At 36.4% G+C, this 20,891-nt stretch overlaps 1 protein-coding gene across 1 annotated transcript in view; it reads right to left on the bottom strand.

Moving 5' to 3' along the window:
• Positions 1–20,891, bottom strand: part of EXOC6B (exocyst complex component 6B) — a 697,089-nt gene that overhangs the window by 292,766 nt on the left and 383,432 nt on the right. The window contains exons 12-16 of the mRNA XM_040223938.1: positions 18,845–18,916; positions 18,060–18,157; positions 16,475–16,580; positions 15,519–15,628; positions 3,109–3,220 (exon numbers count right to left, since the gene is read on the bottom strand). Coding sequence (XP_040079872.1) covers positions 3,109–3,220; positions 15,519–15,628; positions 16,475–16,580; positions 18,060–18,157; positions 18,845–18,916 — 498 coding nt within the window. The remainder of the gene's footprint in view (positions 1–3,108; positions 3,221–15,518; positions 15,629–16,474; positions 16,581–18,059; positions 18,158–18,844; positions 18,917–20,891) is intronic.

Here is a 20,891-nt window from a genome sequence, read left to right as displayed (position 1 = left end):
AAGCCTTCTTCAGTGATCAATGCAAAGAAATAGAGGAAAAGAACAGAATGGGAAAGACTAGAGATCTCTTCAAGAAAATTAGAGATACCAAGGGAACATGTCATGCAAAGATGGGCTTGATAAAGGACAGAAATGGTATGGACCTAACAGAAGCAGAAGATATTAAGAAGAGGTGGCAAGAATACACAGAAGAACTGTACAAAAAAGATCTTCACGACCCAGATAACCACGATGGTGTGATCACTCATCTAGAGCCAGATATCCTGGAATGTGAACTCAAGTGGGCGTTAAAAAGCATCTCTACAAACAAAGCTAGTGGAGGTGATGGAATTCCAGTAGAGCTATTTCAAAACCTTAAAGATGATGCTGTGAAAGTGCTGCACTCAATATGTCAGCAAATTTGGAAAACACAGGATTGGAAAAGCTCAGTTTTCATTCCAATCCCAAAGAAAGGCAATGCCAAAGAATGCTCAAACTACCACACAATAGCACTCATCTCACACACTAGTAAACTAATGCTCAAAATTCTCCAAGCCAGGCTTCAGCAATACGTGAACCGTAAACTCCCTGATGTTCAAGCTGGTTTTAGAAAAGGCAGAGGAACCAGAGATCAAATTGCCAGCATCTGTTGGATCATGGAAAAAGCAAGAGAGTTCCAGAAAAACATCTATTTCTGCTTTATTGACTATGCCAAAGCCTTTGACTGTGTGGATCACAATAAACTGTGAAAAATTCTGAGAGAGATGGGAATACCAGACCACCTGACCTGCCTCTTGAGAAATCTGTATGCAGGTCAGGAAGGAACAGTTAGTACTGGACATGGAACAGACTGGTTCCAAATAGGAAAAGGAGTATGTCAAGGCTGTATATTGTCACCCTGCTTATTTAACGTATATGCAGAGTATATCATGAGAAACGCTGGACTGGAAGAAACACAAGCTGGAATCAAGATTGCTGGGAGAAACATCAATAACCTCAGATATGCAGATGACACCACCCTTATGGCAGAAAGTGAAGAGGAACTCAAAAGCCTCTTGATGAAAGTGAAAGTGGAGAGTGAAAAAGTTGGCTTAAAGCTCAACATTCAGAAAACGAAGATCATGGCATTTGTTCCCATCACCTCATGGGACATAGACGGGGAAACAGTGGAAACAGTGTCAGGCTTTATTTTTCTGGGCTCCAGAATCATTTTAGATGGTGACTGCAGCCATGAAATTAAAAGACGCTTACTCCTTGGAAGAAAAGTTAGGACCAACCTAGATAGCATATTCAAAAGCAGAGACATTACTTTGCTGACTAAGTTCCGTCTAGTCAAGGCTATGGTTTTTCCTGTGGTCATGTATGGATGTGAGAGTTGGACTGTGAAGAAGGCTGAGTGCCGAAGGATTGATGCTTTTGAACCGTGGTGTTGGAGAAGACTCTTGAGAGTCCCTTGGACTGCAAGGAGATCCAACCAGTCCATTCTGAAGGAGATCAGCCCTGGGATTTCTTTGGAAGGAATGATGCTAAAGCTGAAACTCCAGTAATTTGGCCACCTCATGTGAAGAGTTGACTCATTGGAAAAGACTCTGATGCTGGGAGTGATTCGGGGCAGGAGGAGAAGGGGACGACAGAGAATGAGATGGCTGGATGGCATCACTGACTCGATGGACGTGAGTCTGAGTGAACTCCGGGAGTTGGTGATGGACAGGGAGGCCTGGCGTGCTGCGATTCATGGGGTCGCAAAGAGTCGGAGACAACTGAGCAACTGAACTGAACTGAATGCAGAAGTAGTTCATAAAATAAATAAATTTCTTATCTTACTTGGGATTCAGAAAAGGAGAACAGAATAGTCTGCAAACCAGAAGGACTGCCAAATTTTCAGTCGAAATTGGTTCTTTGTAGCGTTCCTGATTACAAACGAAGCTAGCCTATCCTCAGACACATAATGGCAATAACTAACACTTCTAGATCAGGCAACAGAAACAAAGCACTGCAAAGTGAAGGGATTGTCTAATAATGTCAAATGCGACTTTAAACTATAAACATAAGTTGGTTATAAGTAGAATTCAATCACTGGCAATGTCCCATGTTGTAATACACTATTTATATATTATAATACAGTATTTTAAAATATTAACACAGGGAAAGAAACAATCACTCCAAAATCAGAAATAACAATAGATGTTCACCTGGCTTCCAGCTATATTTACCTATGGGTCAGTATCATTAATCACTTTCTGATGTTCATCCTTGGTAACATATACCTAAAAATGTCAATTTTCTAGACCAGCTGAATTTGAAATTACACCACCTATACAGGTAAAGTAGATGGCCAACAGCCTTTCCCTTTGCTTATGAAGATTCCTCCCATCTCTCACTTTTAGCAGTATGATATCCATAAAATGGCAGGTTGAGGCTCCCACACAAACCTGGGTTTCTAAGAAAAGGGAAATTTCACATCTTTCTAAATTTTAGGACTTATGACAATGCATCAAATATTCAGTTTGCCAAGATACTGTTCTCAACATATGTACAATATCCCTTCATCCTTTGTGAGATTGTGTAAGCTTCCACAGAAATGTGACAACTGCCTTTCTTTCACATTTCAATCCTAAATTGCCAGTTACATGCTAATTAAGAGTAATTTACTATTCATAGTCCTAATGTATCTCAAAAACAAAATCTGAGTCTAACACTAACCAATGAGTATGAATGCTAATATCCCTGGCATCAGTGACTTATGTAGGCAAAATATGATTTCATACTGTATGTTGTGCTCAAAGTGCCATTATTTTAAACAGGATCCTGACATTGACTCTATTCTCCAATCAACAATTTTAAAATATATTATCAGTGGCATATAATACAAATTTAACCCAATAACATCAGAAAGGAAAACCAGTTAAATTAGTGAAGATAATGAGAGAGAGAAAAAACAGTGACTTTTCAAAAAAAATACTCGATTTCTCCAAGGCAACAAATGAAAAATACAAGGAATTTATTTTGCACTTTCACCATGATCCCATGAAGAACATGACAGACCACACAGAAAATTTTAATTAATTAACACACAAGCCTCAGGACTTAGGAGATCTATTCACATATTGCCAATAATAGCAGAGTTACCTCAGTAAGTCCAATATTCTTCCTTTTAATGACATTCTGCAGAGAGTTGCTTAGAGTCCTAGTTAGCAACAGGTTTGTTGATTTACGAATCATGTCATCAACTTCAGTTGAGCTAAAAAGGAAGTATCAAGAGTCAGTAACAGGTAGGAGAATTATTTTGCAAACAAGGCTCCAGTAGTACTTTAATAATAATAATAATAACTGCAGGAAATATTTATTGTACTTCAGAAATTAGGTTCTAAATACTTTAATGTATAAAAATTCATTTAACCTTCATAATAACCATGTGAAATAATTTTATTATTGAGCAGATAGCAAAAAAAGAAAATATTTTAATAAGGCAGTCTAGATCTAAAGCCTACAACACTTAAACACTATGCTACACTACCTCTCATGAAAGAATCCTCTAACATGATTCTGTGTCCTGAAACCCTTATTTCTCCCACACATTCAAATTCCTTCACAGTTAATATTCATAATTTTTCAAGCTGATCTCTCTGTAGCCTTCCTGTGCAATTAGCTGATAAAGGCTCCTAAAAAAAGAAATATATCTCCACTCCTATGTCATCATCTTCCATATTATATCTTCTTGTTGTTCAGTTGCCCAGTCATGTCCAACTCTTGGTGACCCCATGGACTGCAACACGCCAGGCGTTCCTGACCCTCACTATCTCCCAAAGCTTGCCCAAGTTCATGTCCATTGCACTGGTGATTCCACCCAGCCACCTCATCCTCTGACACTCTGTCTCCTTTCTGCCTTCAATCTTTCCCAGCATCAGGGGCTTTTCCAATGAGTCAGCTGTTAGCATCAGATGACCAAAATACTGGAGATTCAGCATCAGTCCTTTCAAGAATTCAGGGTTGATTTCCCTTAAGATTGACTGGTTTGATCTCCTTGCTGTCCAAGGGATTTCAGGAGTCTTCTTCAGCACCACAGTTCGAAGGCATCAATTCTGTGGTGCTCTGCCTTTCTTACAGTCCAGCTCTCATAGCTGTATGAGACCGCTGGGAAGCCCACAGCTGTGATTCTACAGACTTTTGTCGGTAGTGCAATGTCTGTTTTTCACACGTTGTCTAGATCTGTCACAGCTTTCCTGCCAAGAAGCAATCATCTTCTGATTTCATGGCTGCAGTCACCATCCACAGTGATTTTAGAGCCCAAGAAGAGGAATTCTGTCACTATTTCCACATTTTCCCCTTCTATTTGCCATGAAGTATAGGGCTGGATGCCATGATCTTGGTTTTATAATACTTAGTTTTAAGCAGGCTCTTTCACCCTCCTCCTTCACTTTATCAAGAGGTTCCTTAGGTCCTCTTTGCTTTCTGCCATTAGAGTGGTATCATCTGCATATCTGAGGTTGTAGATGTTTCTCCTGTCTACCTTGATTTCAGTTTGCAACTCATCCAGCCCAGCATTTCTCATGATGTGCTCAGTGTATAGGTTAAGCAAAGAGGGTGACAGCAGACAGCCCTGTCATGTTCCTTTCTCAACCTTGAACCAATCAGTTGCTCCATACAGGGTTCTAACTGTTACTTCTTGACCTGCAAACAGGTTTCTCGGGAGATAGGTAGGATGGTCTGGTATTCCCATCTCTTTAAGAGCTTTCCACAGTTTTTTATGATTCACACAGTCAAAGGCTTTAGTGTAGTTGATTAAAAAGAGGTAGGTATTTTTCTGAAATTCCCTAACCTTCTCTATGATCCATAGAATGTTGGCAATTTGATCTCTGGTTCCTCTTTCTTTTCTATATCCAGATTGGACATCTGGAAGTTCTTGGTTCACATAATGCTGAACCTAACGTGCAAGATTTTACGCATGACCTCATGGGAGATGAGTGCAACTGTCTGATGGTTAGCACGTTCTTTAATACTACCCTTCCTGGGAAATGGGATGAGGATTGACCTTTTCCAGTCCTGTGACCAGGAAGACCACTGCTGGGTCTTCCAGATTTGCTGGCATATTGAATGCAACATCTTGAAGGCATCATCCTTTAGGGTTTTGAATAGTTCTACTGCAATTCTGTCACATTCAGTCACTTTAATAACAGCAGTTGACTTTGCACTCCAGAATGTCTGGCTCTGGGTGACTGAGCACACCAGTGTAGTAATCCAGTACATTAAGATCTTTTCTGTACAGTTCTTCTGTGGATTCTTTCCATTGCTTCTTGATCTCTTCAGCATCTACTAGGTCTCTATCATTTCTCTCCTTTATTATTGATTTGAATGATTTTATTACTTTCGGGTAGACAACAAAATGAATCAAAAATTTTAAAGATTATATTCCACTTAAAGTTATAAAACATTGGCTATATTCCCTGTGCTGTATAACATATCCTTGTAGCTTATTAGTCCAATCGCAGTAGTATGTACTTCTTAATTCCCTACATCTATCTTAGCACTGCCTTTTCCCCTGACTTTGAAAATAAACCAATAATGTAATTCTACCTAAATGTTTTATAATCCTTACTATTCCAAAAGTGATCAATAATGATACTTTTTATTCAGCAAAGGAAACTAAACATAAAGAAAATAACTCCAAAACTATATTTACAAGCAAAGTTTTAAAAATAAATCTTACAATCAACAAACAAAATTCCAGAACTATATATCTTTCACACGCCCCTAAACGTGTCACCCAAGATGTCTCTCTATAAAAGAAACCATTTTGAGACAAATATTTCTTCAAAATAAAGTCAGTATTGCAATGATACTTCTTTAACAAGAAATAAACATAAGATCTGTAAGCAGTTCTTTTTCAATAATTTATTGCTTGTGAGCAAAGGTCACAAATTTTATCTTATTGATTTCTTTCTACAGAATATCAGAGGCTTAGTATATAGTTCAATTAAAAATCTTAAATTACTAAATATGTACACAAACTAGATTGTCTATTATGCAGAAGACAGAATTATTAGAAATAAATAAGACTGCAAGGAATCCAGGTAGGAAATTCAGTTAGGGGAGAAAAGATACCTCAAAATATCCTTACAGGATATATTTAACTGAATGATAACCTCTGGCCTATTGCCACCCTTTCCAAAAATGTTACTGAATTTAAAACTTCATTACAAAAATGTGTTAATGGAGTACTGAAATTACAATGGTGAAGGGATACTGAAGTTACACTTGTTTTGATGGAATACTGAATTTACAATGGCAAAGAAATATTCATGGGTCCTCCCTTCATATATTAAACTCACAGTTATATCATATCAATTACAGTATAAGTAATGAATAAGTACAGGTTACTATAAAAGTGATGAACACAGGGGCCCAAAATAATCTGGTGACTCTGATAGTAATCACCCACCTAGCATCTCTACTTATATTACATATTTCTATTATGCTTTAAGAAGATCTGGTAGAAATTCTATTCTTAGATACGATGTCAAAGATCAAGAAACACTGTCATTACCTTTAAAAGCAGAAGAAAGCTAAGTCTAAGCTAAAAGTTGTATTTTCCTTTAATATTAATGAAGTATAATATACACAAAAATGCATAACTGAATTAAATTGCACACTGAGATAAAGCTCTTGAAAGATGAGCAAAAAGCAGCCATCACTTTCATATCTAAGGCCAGTTGTCTAATCTGTATACACAGAGATGAGAGAGTGAAACAGTCATATGCTGAGAGACTTTGGTGGAATGAAAAACAAAAAAGCAAAAAACAACAACAAAAAACCACTTAATCGTTTAATAGTGTGGGCTGCTAGTATGGACTGTAATCTTGGAAGAGTCTCTAAACAAAAATAAACATACTAACCCAACAATTCTTCCCTAAAACAATTCTGTTCCATAAGAAATGGTGTGTAGGGGTGGGGTGGGGGTGGGGAGTGCTAGAAATCAGAGAGAAATGTTGCACATTTTGCAATCCAAAGGAGAGTAAAAACCCATCAAAGCTGAAACCCAGCCCAACTCAAATCCTGTTAAAATCAGAGATAAGCCCCTGGATAGAAGCTTTGGAATTTCAGAGTCTTAAGGACAAAGAGACTCTACAACAGAATTTTTAGAACTGAAATCATAAGTAATTTGAAACTAATAAAAACTGAGACTCACATTCAGTTCACTCGAGTAATGATGAAATCTGAATGATATATTTACCAGCTAGGAGGCACAGTGAAGCCTGGCATGCTGCAATACATGGGGTCGAAAAGAATCAAACTTGACTGAGCAACTGAACAACAACAATGAGTTGCAAAAGGAGAAATGAGAAAAGAGACATATTTAAGGGTAAACTGGCAACATCATCTCCAACCCTAATAAAAGATCTCAACCTACAGATCTCAGAAGTTTAACACAAAGTGAAGTCGCTCAGTCATGTCCGACTCTTTGTGACCCCATCGACTGTAGCCTACCAGGCTTCTCTGTCCATGGGATTTTCCAGGCAAGAACACTGGAGTGGGTTACCATTTCCTGCTCCAGGGGATCGTCCCAACCCAGGGATCGAACCCCGGTTTCCCGCATTGGAGGCAGGCGCTTTAACCTCTGAGCCACCAGGGAAGCCCAAATCCCAAGAGAACTGATGCAAATGAAATCTCACAAGAAAATCAAACACTGCAAAATGCAAAGATAAAGAGGAAACCTTAAAGACAACCAGAAAAAAAAGACAATACATTTAGATGAATAACAGTGACTACTGGCTTATCTCTCTTCAGCAACAATGAAAGCAAACAGAGGAATAACATCTTTGACGGGCTGGGAAAAGGAGAACTTTGAAAACAATGAAAAAATATTTTTAGATAAAAAAAAAGCTAAGAAAGTCTAAAACCAGCAGATATACACTAAAAGAATAACTAAAAGAATTCTTCACACTGAAAGAAAATGACACCAAGTCATAACATAGATCTGTAAGAAAGAATGAGAAGGCCTGGAAATAGCAAATCTGTGGATAAGTATAATGAACTACTTTTCCTTCTTGAATTTTAAAATACAATGAAATGTTCAAAACACAAACAATAACATATTTAGCGTTTAAAAACAACTGTATAAATATATACCAACCATATTAAAAAAGTAAGTGTAAAGGTAAATTATACTATACTGCTGTAAGATTCTTAAATTACATGTAAAGTGACATATCATTATTCAAGATAAACTAATAACTTAAGGATACACATTGTAATCCCCAGAACAAATACAAACAAATAATAAATAAAGTTAAAAGTTACGATCCAGTAACAGGGAAACTAAATCATGATACTAAAAGACTGTAATCTAGAAGAAGGAAGGAAAACAGGGGGAACAAAAGGAGCTTAAAGAAAAAAGAATGGAACAAATAGAAAAACAATAGCTAGATCTAAGACTTAAATCAACATAAATCACTAAATAAGTTAACGTAATAGAATAAATATTCTAATTAGGCAGAATGAATAAAAAACCGATACCTAGCTACTTCTTGATTCAAACTGACACATTTTAAATATAAGGACACATGGCCAGATATTATTGTCAAGATGCCATTCAGCACTAAAAAGAACTGAGCACCTTAAAAAAATTAATGGTATCATGATTAAGTTAGGAAATTTGCCCAAAATGATAAAAGTTCATCAACACGTCATATGAATCAGCTTGAGGTAGCTCACACCAGCTATATCTGGGACCATCTGAGCATCAAAATAAATAACGTCATTAAAGGAACAACCCGACTGAATGATGTAAAAATCTATGAGTCTAATACAATAATAGAAGATCATAGGTAGACAGACAGAAAGATAAACAGACAGGTAAACAGGTAATGCAGAAGGATTCCTTAATACAGAATGCGAAGTAATACATATTGACATGTTCAGTTGCTCCCCAGAGAAGAGAATGGCAACTCACTCCTATATTCTTGCCTGGAGGATTCCATGGACACAGGACCCCTGGAGGCTACAGTTTATGGGGTCACAAAGAGTCAGATGTGACTGAGTGACTCTCACACACACATACACACACACACGGAGTTGCTCAGTAGTGTCTGAGTCTTTGTTCTCTCCTCTCCCTCTCCTCCATGGGATTGTCCCAGCAAGAACACTGGAGTGGGTGCCATTTCCTCCTCTAGGGGGTCTTCCTGACCCAGGATTGAACCTGAGTCTTCTGCACTCCAAGCAGATTCTTTACTGTTGCTCCAACGAAGTAGCCCCTTAAGGAATAAATAATCTTATATTAACTAAATTATCAGAGGAAAAAAACTGATTCAGGCAAGAATCATTAATGAATACTATAGTGAAAGACATCTAGTAACTAAAAGAATAAATACATGGTCTCAAAGTACTTTAATACAAACATTATTTATTACAAAAGGAAAAATGGAAACTATACACAGAAAACTAAAATCTTAACTAGATAATTAAAATTAATATGAACCATAAGACATTAAAATGCTAAACACCCATAGGTACATATAGAGAGACAGTAAAGGAGGGAGAAAGAAAGTAATAAAGTCAATATGGCAACATTTCAAAAAACTGAAGAATTTGGGGAAAAAGCTTTCAGGTCAGCACATTTTCAAAATTCTTATGTAATGTTGAAATTATCTGAAAATAACATGCTAAAAAAGGTTATAAGTAATAGAAGAGACAAATGCATACCATAAAAGAAAGTGGTAGTTGTATTAATACAAAGCAAGCAAGACATCAAGACTATTTTAAATTTTATTCCATTGATCTATATTTCTGTCTTTGTGCCAGTACCATACTGTCTTGATGACTGTGGCTTTGTAGTAGAGCCTGAAGTCAGGCAGGCTTGATTCCTCCAGTTCCATTCTTCTTTCTCAAGATTGCTTTGGCTATTCGAGGTTTTTTGTATATCCATACAAATTGTGAAATTATTTGTTCTAGCTCTGTGAAAAATACCGCTGGTATCTTGATAGGGATTGCATTGAATCTATAGATTGCTTTGGGTAGTATACTCATTTTCACTATATTGATCCTTCTGATCCATGAACACGGTGTATTTCTCCATCTATTAGTGTCCTCTTTGATTTCTTTCACCAGTGTTTTATAGTTTTCTATATATAGGTCTTTTGTTTCTTTAGGTAGATATATTCCTAAGTATTTTATTCTTTTCGTTGCAGTGGTGAACTGAATTGTTTCCTTAATTTCTCTTTCTATTTTCTCATTATTAGTGTATAGGAATGCAAGGGATTTCTGTGTGTTGATTTTATATCTTGCAACTTTACTATATGCATTGATTAGCTCTGGTAATTTTCTGGTGGAATCTTTAGGGTTTTCTATGTAGAGAATCATATCATCTGCAAACAGTGAGAGTTTTACTTCTTTTCCAATTCCTTTTATTTCTTTTTTTGCTCTGATTGCTTTGGCCAAAACTTCCAAAACTATGTTGAATAGTACTGGTGAAAGTGGGCACCCTTGTCTTGTTCCTGACTTTAGGGGAAATGCTTTCAATTTTTCACCATTGAGGATAATGTTGACAAAGGAGGCAAGAATATACAATGGAGAAAAGACAATCTCTTTAACAAGTGGTGCTGGGAAAACTGGCCAACCACTTGTAAAAGAATGAAACTAGAACACTTTCTAACACCATACACAAAAATAAACTCAAAATGGATTAAAGGTTTAAACGTAAGACCAGAAACTATAAAACTCCTAGAGGAGAACATAGGCAAAACACTCTCCGACATCAATCACAGCAGGATCCTCTATGACCCACCTTCCAGAATATTGGAAATAAAAGCAAAAATAAACAAATGGGACCTAATTAAAATTAAAAGCTTCTGTACCACAAAAGAAACTATAAGCAAGGTGAAAAAGCCTTCTGAATGGGAGAAAATAACAGCAAATGAAGCAACTGACAAAGAATTAATCTCAAAAACATACAAGCAACTCCTGCAGCTCAACTCCAGAAAAATAAATGACCCAATTAAAAAATGGGCCAAAGAACTAAATAGACATTTCTCCAAAGAAGACATACAGATGGCTAACAAACACATGAAAAGATGCTCAACATCACTCATTATCAGAGAAATGCAAATCAAAATCACAATGAGGTACCATTTCATGCCAGTCAAAATGGCTGCTCTCCAAAAGTCTACAAGCAATCAATGCTAGAGACGGTGCAGAGAAAAGGGAACCTTCTTACACTGTTGGTGGGAATGCAAACTAGTACAGCCACTATGGAGAACAGTGTGGAGATTCCTTAAGAAACTGGAAATAGAACTGCCATACAACCCAGCAATCCCACTGCTGGGCATACACACCGAGGAAACCAGAACTGAAAGATACACGTGTACCCCAATGTTCATTGCAGCACTGTTTATAATAGCCAGGACATGGAAGCAACCTAGATGTCCACCAGCAGACGAATGGATAAAAAAGCTGTGGTACATATACACAATGGAGTATACTCAGCCATTAAAAAGAATACATTTGAATCAGTTCTAATGAGGTGGATGAAACTGGAACCTATTATACAGAGTGAAGTAAGCCAGAAAGAAAAACACCAATACAGTATACTAACACATATATATGGAATTTAGAAAGATGGTAACGATAACCCAGTATACGAGACAGCAAAAGAGACACATATGTATAGAACAGTCTTTCGGACTCTGTGGGAGAGGGCGAGGGTGGGATGATTTGGGAGAATGGCATTGAAACATGTATGAGAATGGCATGTGAAACGAATCAGCAGTCCAGGTTTGATGCAGGATACAGGATGCTTGGGGCTGGTGCTCTGAGATGACCCAGAGGGATGGAATGGGGAGGGAGGTGGGGGGGGGAGGTTCAGGATGGGGAACACGTGTACACCCATGGCGGATTCATGTTGATGTATGGCAAAACCAATACAATATTGTGAAGTAATTAGCCTCCAATTAACATAAATAAATTTATATTAAAAAATAAGTAAATGCATTTAAAAAAGACTATTTTAATTTTTAATACAAAGAAGGATATTTCATTAAATTTAAAAGATGAATACAACAAGAAGATATCATAATTCAAACTGTGCATAAGCTTAAAAAGATATATTCAAATAAATGAAGCAAACTTGACAGATCTCAAAAGAGAAATAGACAAATCTACAATCATATTTAGATAGTTTAATACTCATCAGTAATTGACAAAAAAGCAGACTTAAAAAAGAAAAGATACAGAAAATTGTACAATAATATTAACAAATTTAATCCAGTTGTAATTTAGAGAATACAACATTCAACAACTAAAGATACAGATTTTATTCAAATATACATGGAACACTATTGTAACTGGATTTAAATTTACCATTTTCTTAGTTGATCTCTATTTGTTCCACCTGTTCTATAGCCCATTTAATTCTTTAGTTGGTTGTTTCTGGATTGAGTATTCTTTCTATGATTCCTTTTCATTTTCATTATTGGCTTATTACTTTTACTTTTTTCATGGTTTTGACCATTTTTTCAGTGGTTGTTCTAGATCATACTATTTCGTGCATAAATGTAAAATCCTTAAATAGTAAATCAAATTCCTCTCGCATATTCTTTGTCCTATTACTATCATATATTTACTTTTATAGTTACATTTCTTTACCAGACACTATCATTATTTTTCACGTACACAAGCAATTTTCTGTAAGACCAATTAAAAATAGAGGAATGACATTAGAAATAGCACAACAGGAAGTCCTGCATTCATATCCCTTCTCAGCAACAATAATTTGGCAGGCAAGCAAAGCCAAAAGTACTTTTGTGAAACTTTGGATTGAAGAAAGAAGACTGTAAAACTCTGGTAGCATCCAAGACCAAAGAGGGTTGCTTTTAGAAGGCAAGCATAAACTCACTCATGTGGCATACCTGCTAACTTAGTCCTACCTACAGACCTACAGACCCAGGAATAGACCCTGACCCTTGACAGCCTATGGACATGGCTATTTGACATTGCCACCATCACCAGTTGAAAAACAACCCGGGAAGAGTCATGCAAACCTGTGTTTTGGATAACAGGTCCACCAACCTCAGTTCCAACTGTTAACTGAATTGTTCCATGACCCAACTCCAGCTATTAGCTGCAAACCATGCCTGCCTATGACTGGGCAGAAACATTCATGAATCTCATTCATGAATCTAGGCAAATTCTCCAACCTTTGTCTGACTGCAAATACTAAAAAAAATCCCTGTAACATTGCCCCATATATTCATACCACAGACCAGGAACACTCCTGCCTACTCAGAGACCTGCTGGAGCAATAACCTTCCATGCACCTGGAGGATGGGCCGCCAATCTCAAATTTGACTGCAGAGGTTAATGTGCCCGCACAACCTGGCTTTAGCCCACTTTACCCATGGACAGGAAGCAGTTGTGCCTACCAGGGATCCAACAGGAGACATGCCTATATGTACCCCTAGAGATAGGCCCAGTGACCTCAGTCTCACTGTGGATACTGAAGTGGCTCTGCAATCTGGCTCCAGCCACTCCCAACTATGATCTAAGAGAAACCCTACTTTTCCAGGAACCCACTAGAAGGAAACCCCAAAAGCGCCCCCAGATGAATTCCTCAGTGCAGTTGCAGAGCCACAATCTATCAGTCATTCTAATTGTGAAACCCCAAAGTAGAACTGTGATTTGGCTCCAGGCCCTTTCAGGCATGGTACAGGAATAGTCCTGCCACCCTGTGGCCTAGCGGAGACATATATCTCCATGTCCCCAGAGAAGCACAAAGGCAGAGTCACCAATACAAAGCTACGTGGACCAAAAAGAATCAAACAACCTGACACCACCAAAGAAAACAAATATGAGTTCCACTAATGAATCCCAAAGAAACTGAGACATACAAATTGCCCTAAAAAGAATTTGAAATATTGTATTAAGCTCAATAATATGAAAGAGAACACAGAGAGACAACAAAATGAAATCTGGAATACAACGCACAAATAAAATGAGAAGTTTAATAAAGATATAGAAACTATAAAAAAAGAACCCAAGTCAAATCCTGGAGCTGAAGTATACAATAAAAGAATTAGAAAATACTTAGAGCATCAACAGCAGACTAAATAATGCAGAAGAAAGAATCAGGGCATTGGAAAACAAGCCATTTAATAACAGAAAGAAAAACAAAGAGAAAAACTGTAAAGAAAGCATGAGAGACCTATTCAGTTCAGTCGCTCAGTTGAGTCTGACTCTTTGTGACCCCATGAACCACAGCACGCCAGGCCTCCAAGTCCATCACCAACTCCCAGAGTCCACCTAGACCCATGTCCATCGAGTCAGTGATGCCATCCAACCATCTCATCCTCTGTCGTCCCCTTCTCCTCCTGCCCTCTATCTTTCCCAGCATCAGGTCTTTTCAAATGAGTCAGCCCTTCGCATCGGGTGGCCAAAGTATTGGAGTTTCAGCTTCAGCATCAGTCCTTCCAGTGAACACTCAGGACTGATCTCCTTTAGGATGGACTGGTTGGATTTCCTTGCAGTCCAAGGGACTCTCAAGAGTCTTCTCCAATACCACAGTTCAAAAGCATCAATTCTTCAGCACTCAGCTTTCTTTATAGTCCAACTCTCATAACCATACATGACCACCAGAAAAACCATAGCCTTAACTAGATGGAGCTTTGATGGCAAAGTAATGTCTCTGCTTTTTAATATGCTGTCTAGGTTGGTCCTAGCTTTACTTCCAAGGAGTAAGCATCTTTTAATTTCATGGCTGCAACTGCCATCTGCAGTGATTTTGGAGCCCCCAAAAATAAAGTCACCCACTGTTTCCACTGTTTTCCCATTCATACCATTAAAAAAACAAAAACCCTGCTTATTTAATTTATATGCAAAGTACCTCATACAAAATGCCAGGGTGGATGAATCACAAACCGGAAGAAATATCAACAACCTCAGATATGCAGATGATACCACTCTAAAGGCAGAAAGTGAAGGAACCAAAGAGTCAAGAAGGAAAGCTATGACAAACCTCACATGACAGTGTATTAAAAAAGCAGAGACATCATTTTGCTGATAAAGGTCTGCATACTCAAAGCTATTGTTTTTCCAGTATCATGTACAGATGTGAGAACTGGATCATAAAGACGGCTTAGTGCCAAAGAATCGATGCTTTCAAACTGTGATGCTGGAGAAGGCTCTTGAGGTTCCCTTGGATAGCAAGGAGATCACAGCAAGAATTTCACATGCCACTCCTCTACTGACCTTGACATTTCATCAATATAATGTGAAAACTAGAATACTGTACTACTCTTTTCTAGTTAATTCTCACTAGAAATGCAAATCTGTAAAGGAAACAGTAGAGAATAAAGTAAGTAATATAAAAAGAAATTATTCAAGAGTTTCCAACTTCCCTTTTCTTTACCTGACCATATAAATAGGGCAGTGGCATACCATACCAGGCTAATATTAAGACTTTCAAACTTGGAACTGAAGGGAACATCAAAAGTATTCCAGAATATTTATGTATATCTCAGTATCTACTGCCCCTCCATTATTTCATACTATACCTTAGATGAAGATCTTCTGAAAACTTCAGACAGGCGTAGATAAATTCTTTAATTTGGTTGTAAACTTTTGGCACAAATTCAGAAAATGGAAACTTTTTTGGGAATGGTTGCTGTAAAAGCAAGAATTAATGAAAGTTACAAATGAGCATACATTGAAAATACCTACTAACTAATTAAAATGCAAAAGAGATTTTCTTGCACACTAGGAACTGCCTTAACAACTCTACATTTTAAACATATTTGTGACAGTTTTCTAATACTAAAAAGAATAAGATTAAATTAAGTAAACGATTCTAACACCCTGTAAAACCCGATAAACAAATTCTGATACATACTCAGCAATAAAAAGGAATGAGTTATTGATATGTGCAACTTAGATGAGTCTCAAAAGCATTATCTTCAGTGAAAGAAGCCAATCTCAAACGGTTACACACTATATAATTCCATTTATAAGGCCTTTCAGAAAAGGTAAAAGTAGATGGATAGCAACAATAGTTGGTTGCCAAAAGCTAGGGGTTGAGGAGTAATTGATTAAGAAGGTATAGCATGAGGGAATTTGGGGGAATCATGAAACTGTTCTGCAACATTGTTGTGGTAGTACATATACCACAAAGCACAGTCAAAACCAATCAATTATATAGCAAGGTAAATTTTACTGTATATTTTGGGGATAAAATGTCCTCAAAGTATAAGAAAAGCAAATATTTCAACATGTAAGTCAAAAGGAAACACTACCAGAAATCTCCTAAACACTTCAGAGGTGACAATACCCCAAAGCCATTTACTGATTGATTCCCCAAACAGGAACTTCTGCTCCTCTAAGCCCCAAAATCATCCTTTGAAGCTGTTTTAGATTCCTAACTCACTGAGTTAGAAATTATGCCTTTAATGAGACTGATACAAAGAAAGCTTTAAGAGAATGCCAAATCAGAGAAGTTTATTTTAGTGTTCCTTACCTTTTCCAGCTCTGTATCTTGGAATGGGAATTGTCCTATCACCTTTTTATACATCTCTTCACTTGTTACTGGTATAGGACTGTAGTTGTCAGAATCAAGTATGTTTCTGTAAAGAAAATAAAAGAAGAAAGGAAAGGAGGGAGGGATAAAATAAAAAAGGAAAGACAGGTGGGTTCATCAGTAAAGTGATCACAAATAACTTTCAGAATAAACATTTCTTAGTCCCTAATCTATTCCTTTCACAGTACAGCTATTTGGTCTTAGGTAAGGACATCTTAAAAAAAAAAAAAAAAACACAGAAGGAAGATTGCATTCTAGAACAAATGGAACACAAATATAAAGATGACCTCATAGTATTTGGGATTTATAGCTCAGAGAGAAAATTTCAAGGCAACATGTTGAAGCCTTAAGGCAAATGAGAAGCAACAACAACAACAACAAAATGTGAGCTCTGGAAAAGGTAAAGAGGTATTATATGCTTTCTTAAAAAAAAATAAAGACTTTTCTTTAATTCTAGGCTAGATTTTCTATTTTATCAAACTATGTTCATGTACTTCATCTACTGCTTTATTAAGAATGACTCTTTCTTCATCCAAAGGTTCTGTGTCCTTAACTGGGCTAGGAATTCTCCAGAGCAGAGACCATACTACCAAAATCAAAAAAGAAATTTACTGAAGGTTTCAGATGAGATGCACTTGGATATATCATGGTACTAATTTTCAAAGATAACCTCCCCTAAAGAAAATTATATCATTAATAAACAGGACTTTTTAGAAATACAAATATTTATATTAATATACTAATGAATTACACTACATAATTATCAGCTATATGTTTATAAAATGTGAAGAGTAAGATTAATGGGACAATGTAATACCTTAAAGCTATAAGAACTTGAAAACAAAGTAAGTTGATCTAGGGAAGTGGTCCTGCAGTAAGCAGAAAGATCACTTTAAACGAAGAAACAAGTGAGTTGACATGAGTTATGTGTGAGGAAAACACGTCCAAGGAAATATTTGTAAGTGGAGGTGTAATACAATAATTTTCTTATTGTTGTATGCATGTTGCAGTAACTATTTAAATAATATGCTTCAAATATTAGGTTGTAATAGATCTCTTCTTTGGATATGGAGAATAAAGAAGATAAGGAATAACATGAGTGAGTCTTCAAAAAAGTTCCAAAAGAGCTAAATTATTCAGAAGGTTTCAAAATCCACTATCCTACAAGCGAGACATAGATTAGGCATGATTCCCAAAGAGAAAATCAAAAATCAAATTAAGATGACACAAGGTGATCTGGTTGGTATGAACCAAGGTATTTGCCATTTATTCAATGAAACAAATCTGGGGATTTTAGGACTCCTCACATAGTATGTACTAATATCCAGAGTTTGAATGTCTTGGGAACTTTATTTGGGATACCATTACTATTTAATTGAATTCCCAATCATAATTGGAATCAGACCTAGAAAAAAATAAGCCACAAGCCACATACACGTCTTGCTTATTATACCAAAACCCGCATGTATACAGACGAGTGTATAAGCATGCATGCCCACACACACAACTATAGATCATTTCTCACCTGAAAATGCCTGACCACTTCTTTAGCAAAGTCTCACTATACTGGTCTCTGATTTCTAATAACATGTCAAAAAGCTGATTTACAGGAAAACCATATACCTGAAACAAAATAAGAAAAAAAACCTTCATTTTATAAGGTGATGTTTTTTAAACATGAGAGAGATTAGGCACTGAAAGATAATTTTGTTCTTTGGACAACAATTTAAATAAAACCATGATACAAGAATCTTCCATTCCCACCTAATATCTAGTGTTTATCCTTAATAATTAAAATATATATGCGAAAATATTTCAGCCAGTCAGAAAAAAATAAAAAGATGAACATTAGAATTAATATATATTGGATATAACTATCAATGAAGTTTTCCCTATAACTCCTTCTGTAACTCTTAGCAACTTTTAAGAGTAGGGTCAGAAAATGAGAATGCTACAAATCTTACCCACTTCTAATGTTATTCTATTGAATATAATATGTGGTTCATATCAATAATCATTATTCAAAATAGTAGATAAGAAAATAGTTTAAGAACTAATGTAGTGAGTTCATTTAATCGATTTGCTTTGAAGAAAAAAAAGGGGGGCTGAGAACAAAGTATGAGAACATAATAGACAAGGTGCTGACGAGGAAATGCTACAAAGAGATAAAAATTATCTAGCTCTAGGAAAAGAAGAAACACAACTAAAAAGAAAAAGGTGCTTACTCAAGCTTAGATAGACAATCAAAGGATACAGAGCTGATGAAACACTCTCATCTAGGTTAAGTCTATATAAACATAAGCCACAAACCTGAAGTGTGTCAGCAAAAAGCACAATGAGGTTCTTCAAATCTAACACGAGGTTTGGATCAGAGCAGTAAGACTAAAGGAAATAAAAAACAATGAGGAAAAACATATTTATTAAAAACAAAACTAACTGTTGATTTATTCAATTACTTAATGCTTCACCTGGTGCAGGCTCTCTGGAAAGACTTCCTGGTTTAAGGTAATACCAGATACAGTCAGGGGAAAGTGAGTAAAGACTCCAATAATCTATGATCTACATTTTTAACTTTTGGAAATTTAAAAACACACTTCTAAATAACTATCTGGTTAAAGAAGAAATCAAAGCTTATACTACATATTATTTTAAAACAAACAGTAAAAAAAAAGTTCATATCTAAACTTATAGAATACAGCTAATGCCGTTTAAAAAATACATGTGAACATTAGAAAACATAAAAGACTTATAATAAACTAAGAATTCAACTCATGAAGCAGGCCAAAAATCAAATAAACCATAAATGAGAGAACAAAATTGATAAAATAAAAAGCAGACATTAATGACACAGAGAAGACATGAAAGATTTGATCAATGAAATCAAAAACTCAAGTTAAACATAAAATCAGTAGGACAGACAAATCACAGGTAAGTCCAATTAAACAATAAAAAGAAACAACAATGTAAGAAATACAAAAAATAAATATAATACAGAAGAAAATAAAATTTACAAATAAATTCAATGTATAATCTCTTAACAAATTTGAAAACTGAAATGACTTGGAAGGCATCTTCTTTACAAAGATGTATTATGTCACTATTTTTCAGTGACTTTTGATATTCAAATTCTCTTAAGTATAATTTGGTTACTTGCTCTCTACTTCGGAGAAGGCAATGGCACCCCACTCCAGCACTCTTGCCTGGAAAATTTCATGGACGGAGGAGCCTGGTAGGCTGCAGTCCATGGGGTCGCTAAGAGTCGGACACGACTGAGTGGCTTCACTTTCACTTTTCACTTTCATGCATTGGAGAAGGAAATGGCAACCCACTCCAGTGTTCTTGCCTGGAGAATCCCAGGGACGGGGGAGCCTGGTGGGCTGCCGTCTCTGGGGTCGCACAGAGTCGGACACGACTGAAGCGACTTAGCAGCAGCAGCAGCAGCAGCTCTCTACTTAACTCAATTCCTAAAGAAGGCATGTTGAATTCTCCCAAAGTGGTGTAGCCTCTCTTTCTCGTCCTACTACTATCAGTTTTTGTTTATATACATACTAATGCTTGCTTGTTTCCAGTAAATGAGCTACCGTCTTTTTGATGGGTTAAAAATATTAGCAAAACAAAATGTTGATCTCTTCTCCCGTTTAACAATCTTTAACTTCAATCCAGTGTTCTTGAAGAATATTGCCCTTTCTGCTCCCCATTCTTCATTTTTAAACTTTCTATATAATCTTAATGCAGAAATTTCTCTTAGTAACCAAACTATAATACTTTCTACCTGTGATGTTTCTCATGAATACTGACATATTTGGACCTATTCTAGCCATCTTATTTTAAGTTTTCTATTTTCAATGATTTATTCTTTCTTTTTTGTATCCTTTCATGTTTTTCATTGGATTAGTTTCTTTCAAATTATCTTATACTGGTTATTAATAACATATATACTTTCTGTCAGAGGAAGAGATGGCTGGATGGCATCACCGACTCGATGGACAAGAGTTTGGGTGAACTCTGGGAGTTGGTGATGGACAGGGAGGCCTGGCGTGCAGTGGTCCTTGGTAAGAGTTGGACACGACTGAGCAACTGAACTGAACTGATGACATATGTTGTTAAGCATCTTTTTACATGCTTTCTTGATATTTGAGTACTTTCTGTGGTGAACTTTTGCCAATTTTTTAATTGGGTTGTTTTCTTACTGCTGAGTGTTTAGAGTTCTGTATATATTTTCAATACCAGGCCTTTATCAGGTATGTGCTTTGCAAAGATTTTCTCCCGATTTGTGGCTTGTCAGTTCGTTCTCTTAATTTCATTGTTTTGTAATCATCTAAATATTCAGCCTTACTCAATATTTTTTCAACATTAT

The sequence above is a fragment of the Oryx dammah genome, unplaced genomic scaffold (genome assembly GCF_014754425.2).
Source record: "Oryx dammah isolate SB20612 unplaced genomic scaffold, SCBI_Odam_1.1 HiC_scaffold_25, whole genome shotgun sequence".
NCBI classification, from domain to species: domain Eukaryota; kingdom Metazoa; phylum Chordata; class Mammalia; order Artiodactyla; family Bovidae; genus Oryx; species Oryx dammah.
The sequence above is the reverse complement of the archived record's forward strand: the minus strand, read 5'-3'. Positions and strand labels throughout refer to the sequence as shown.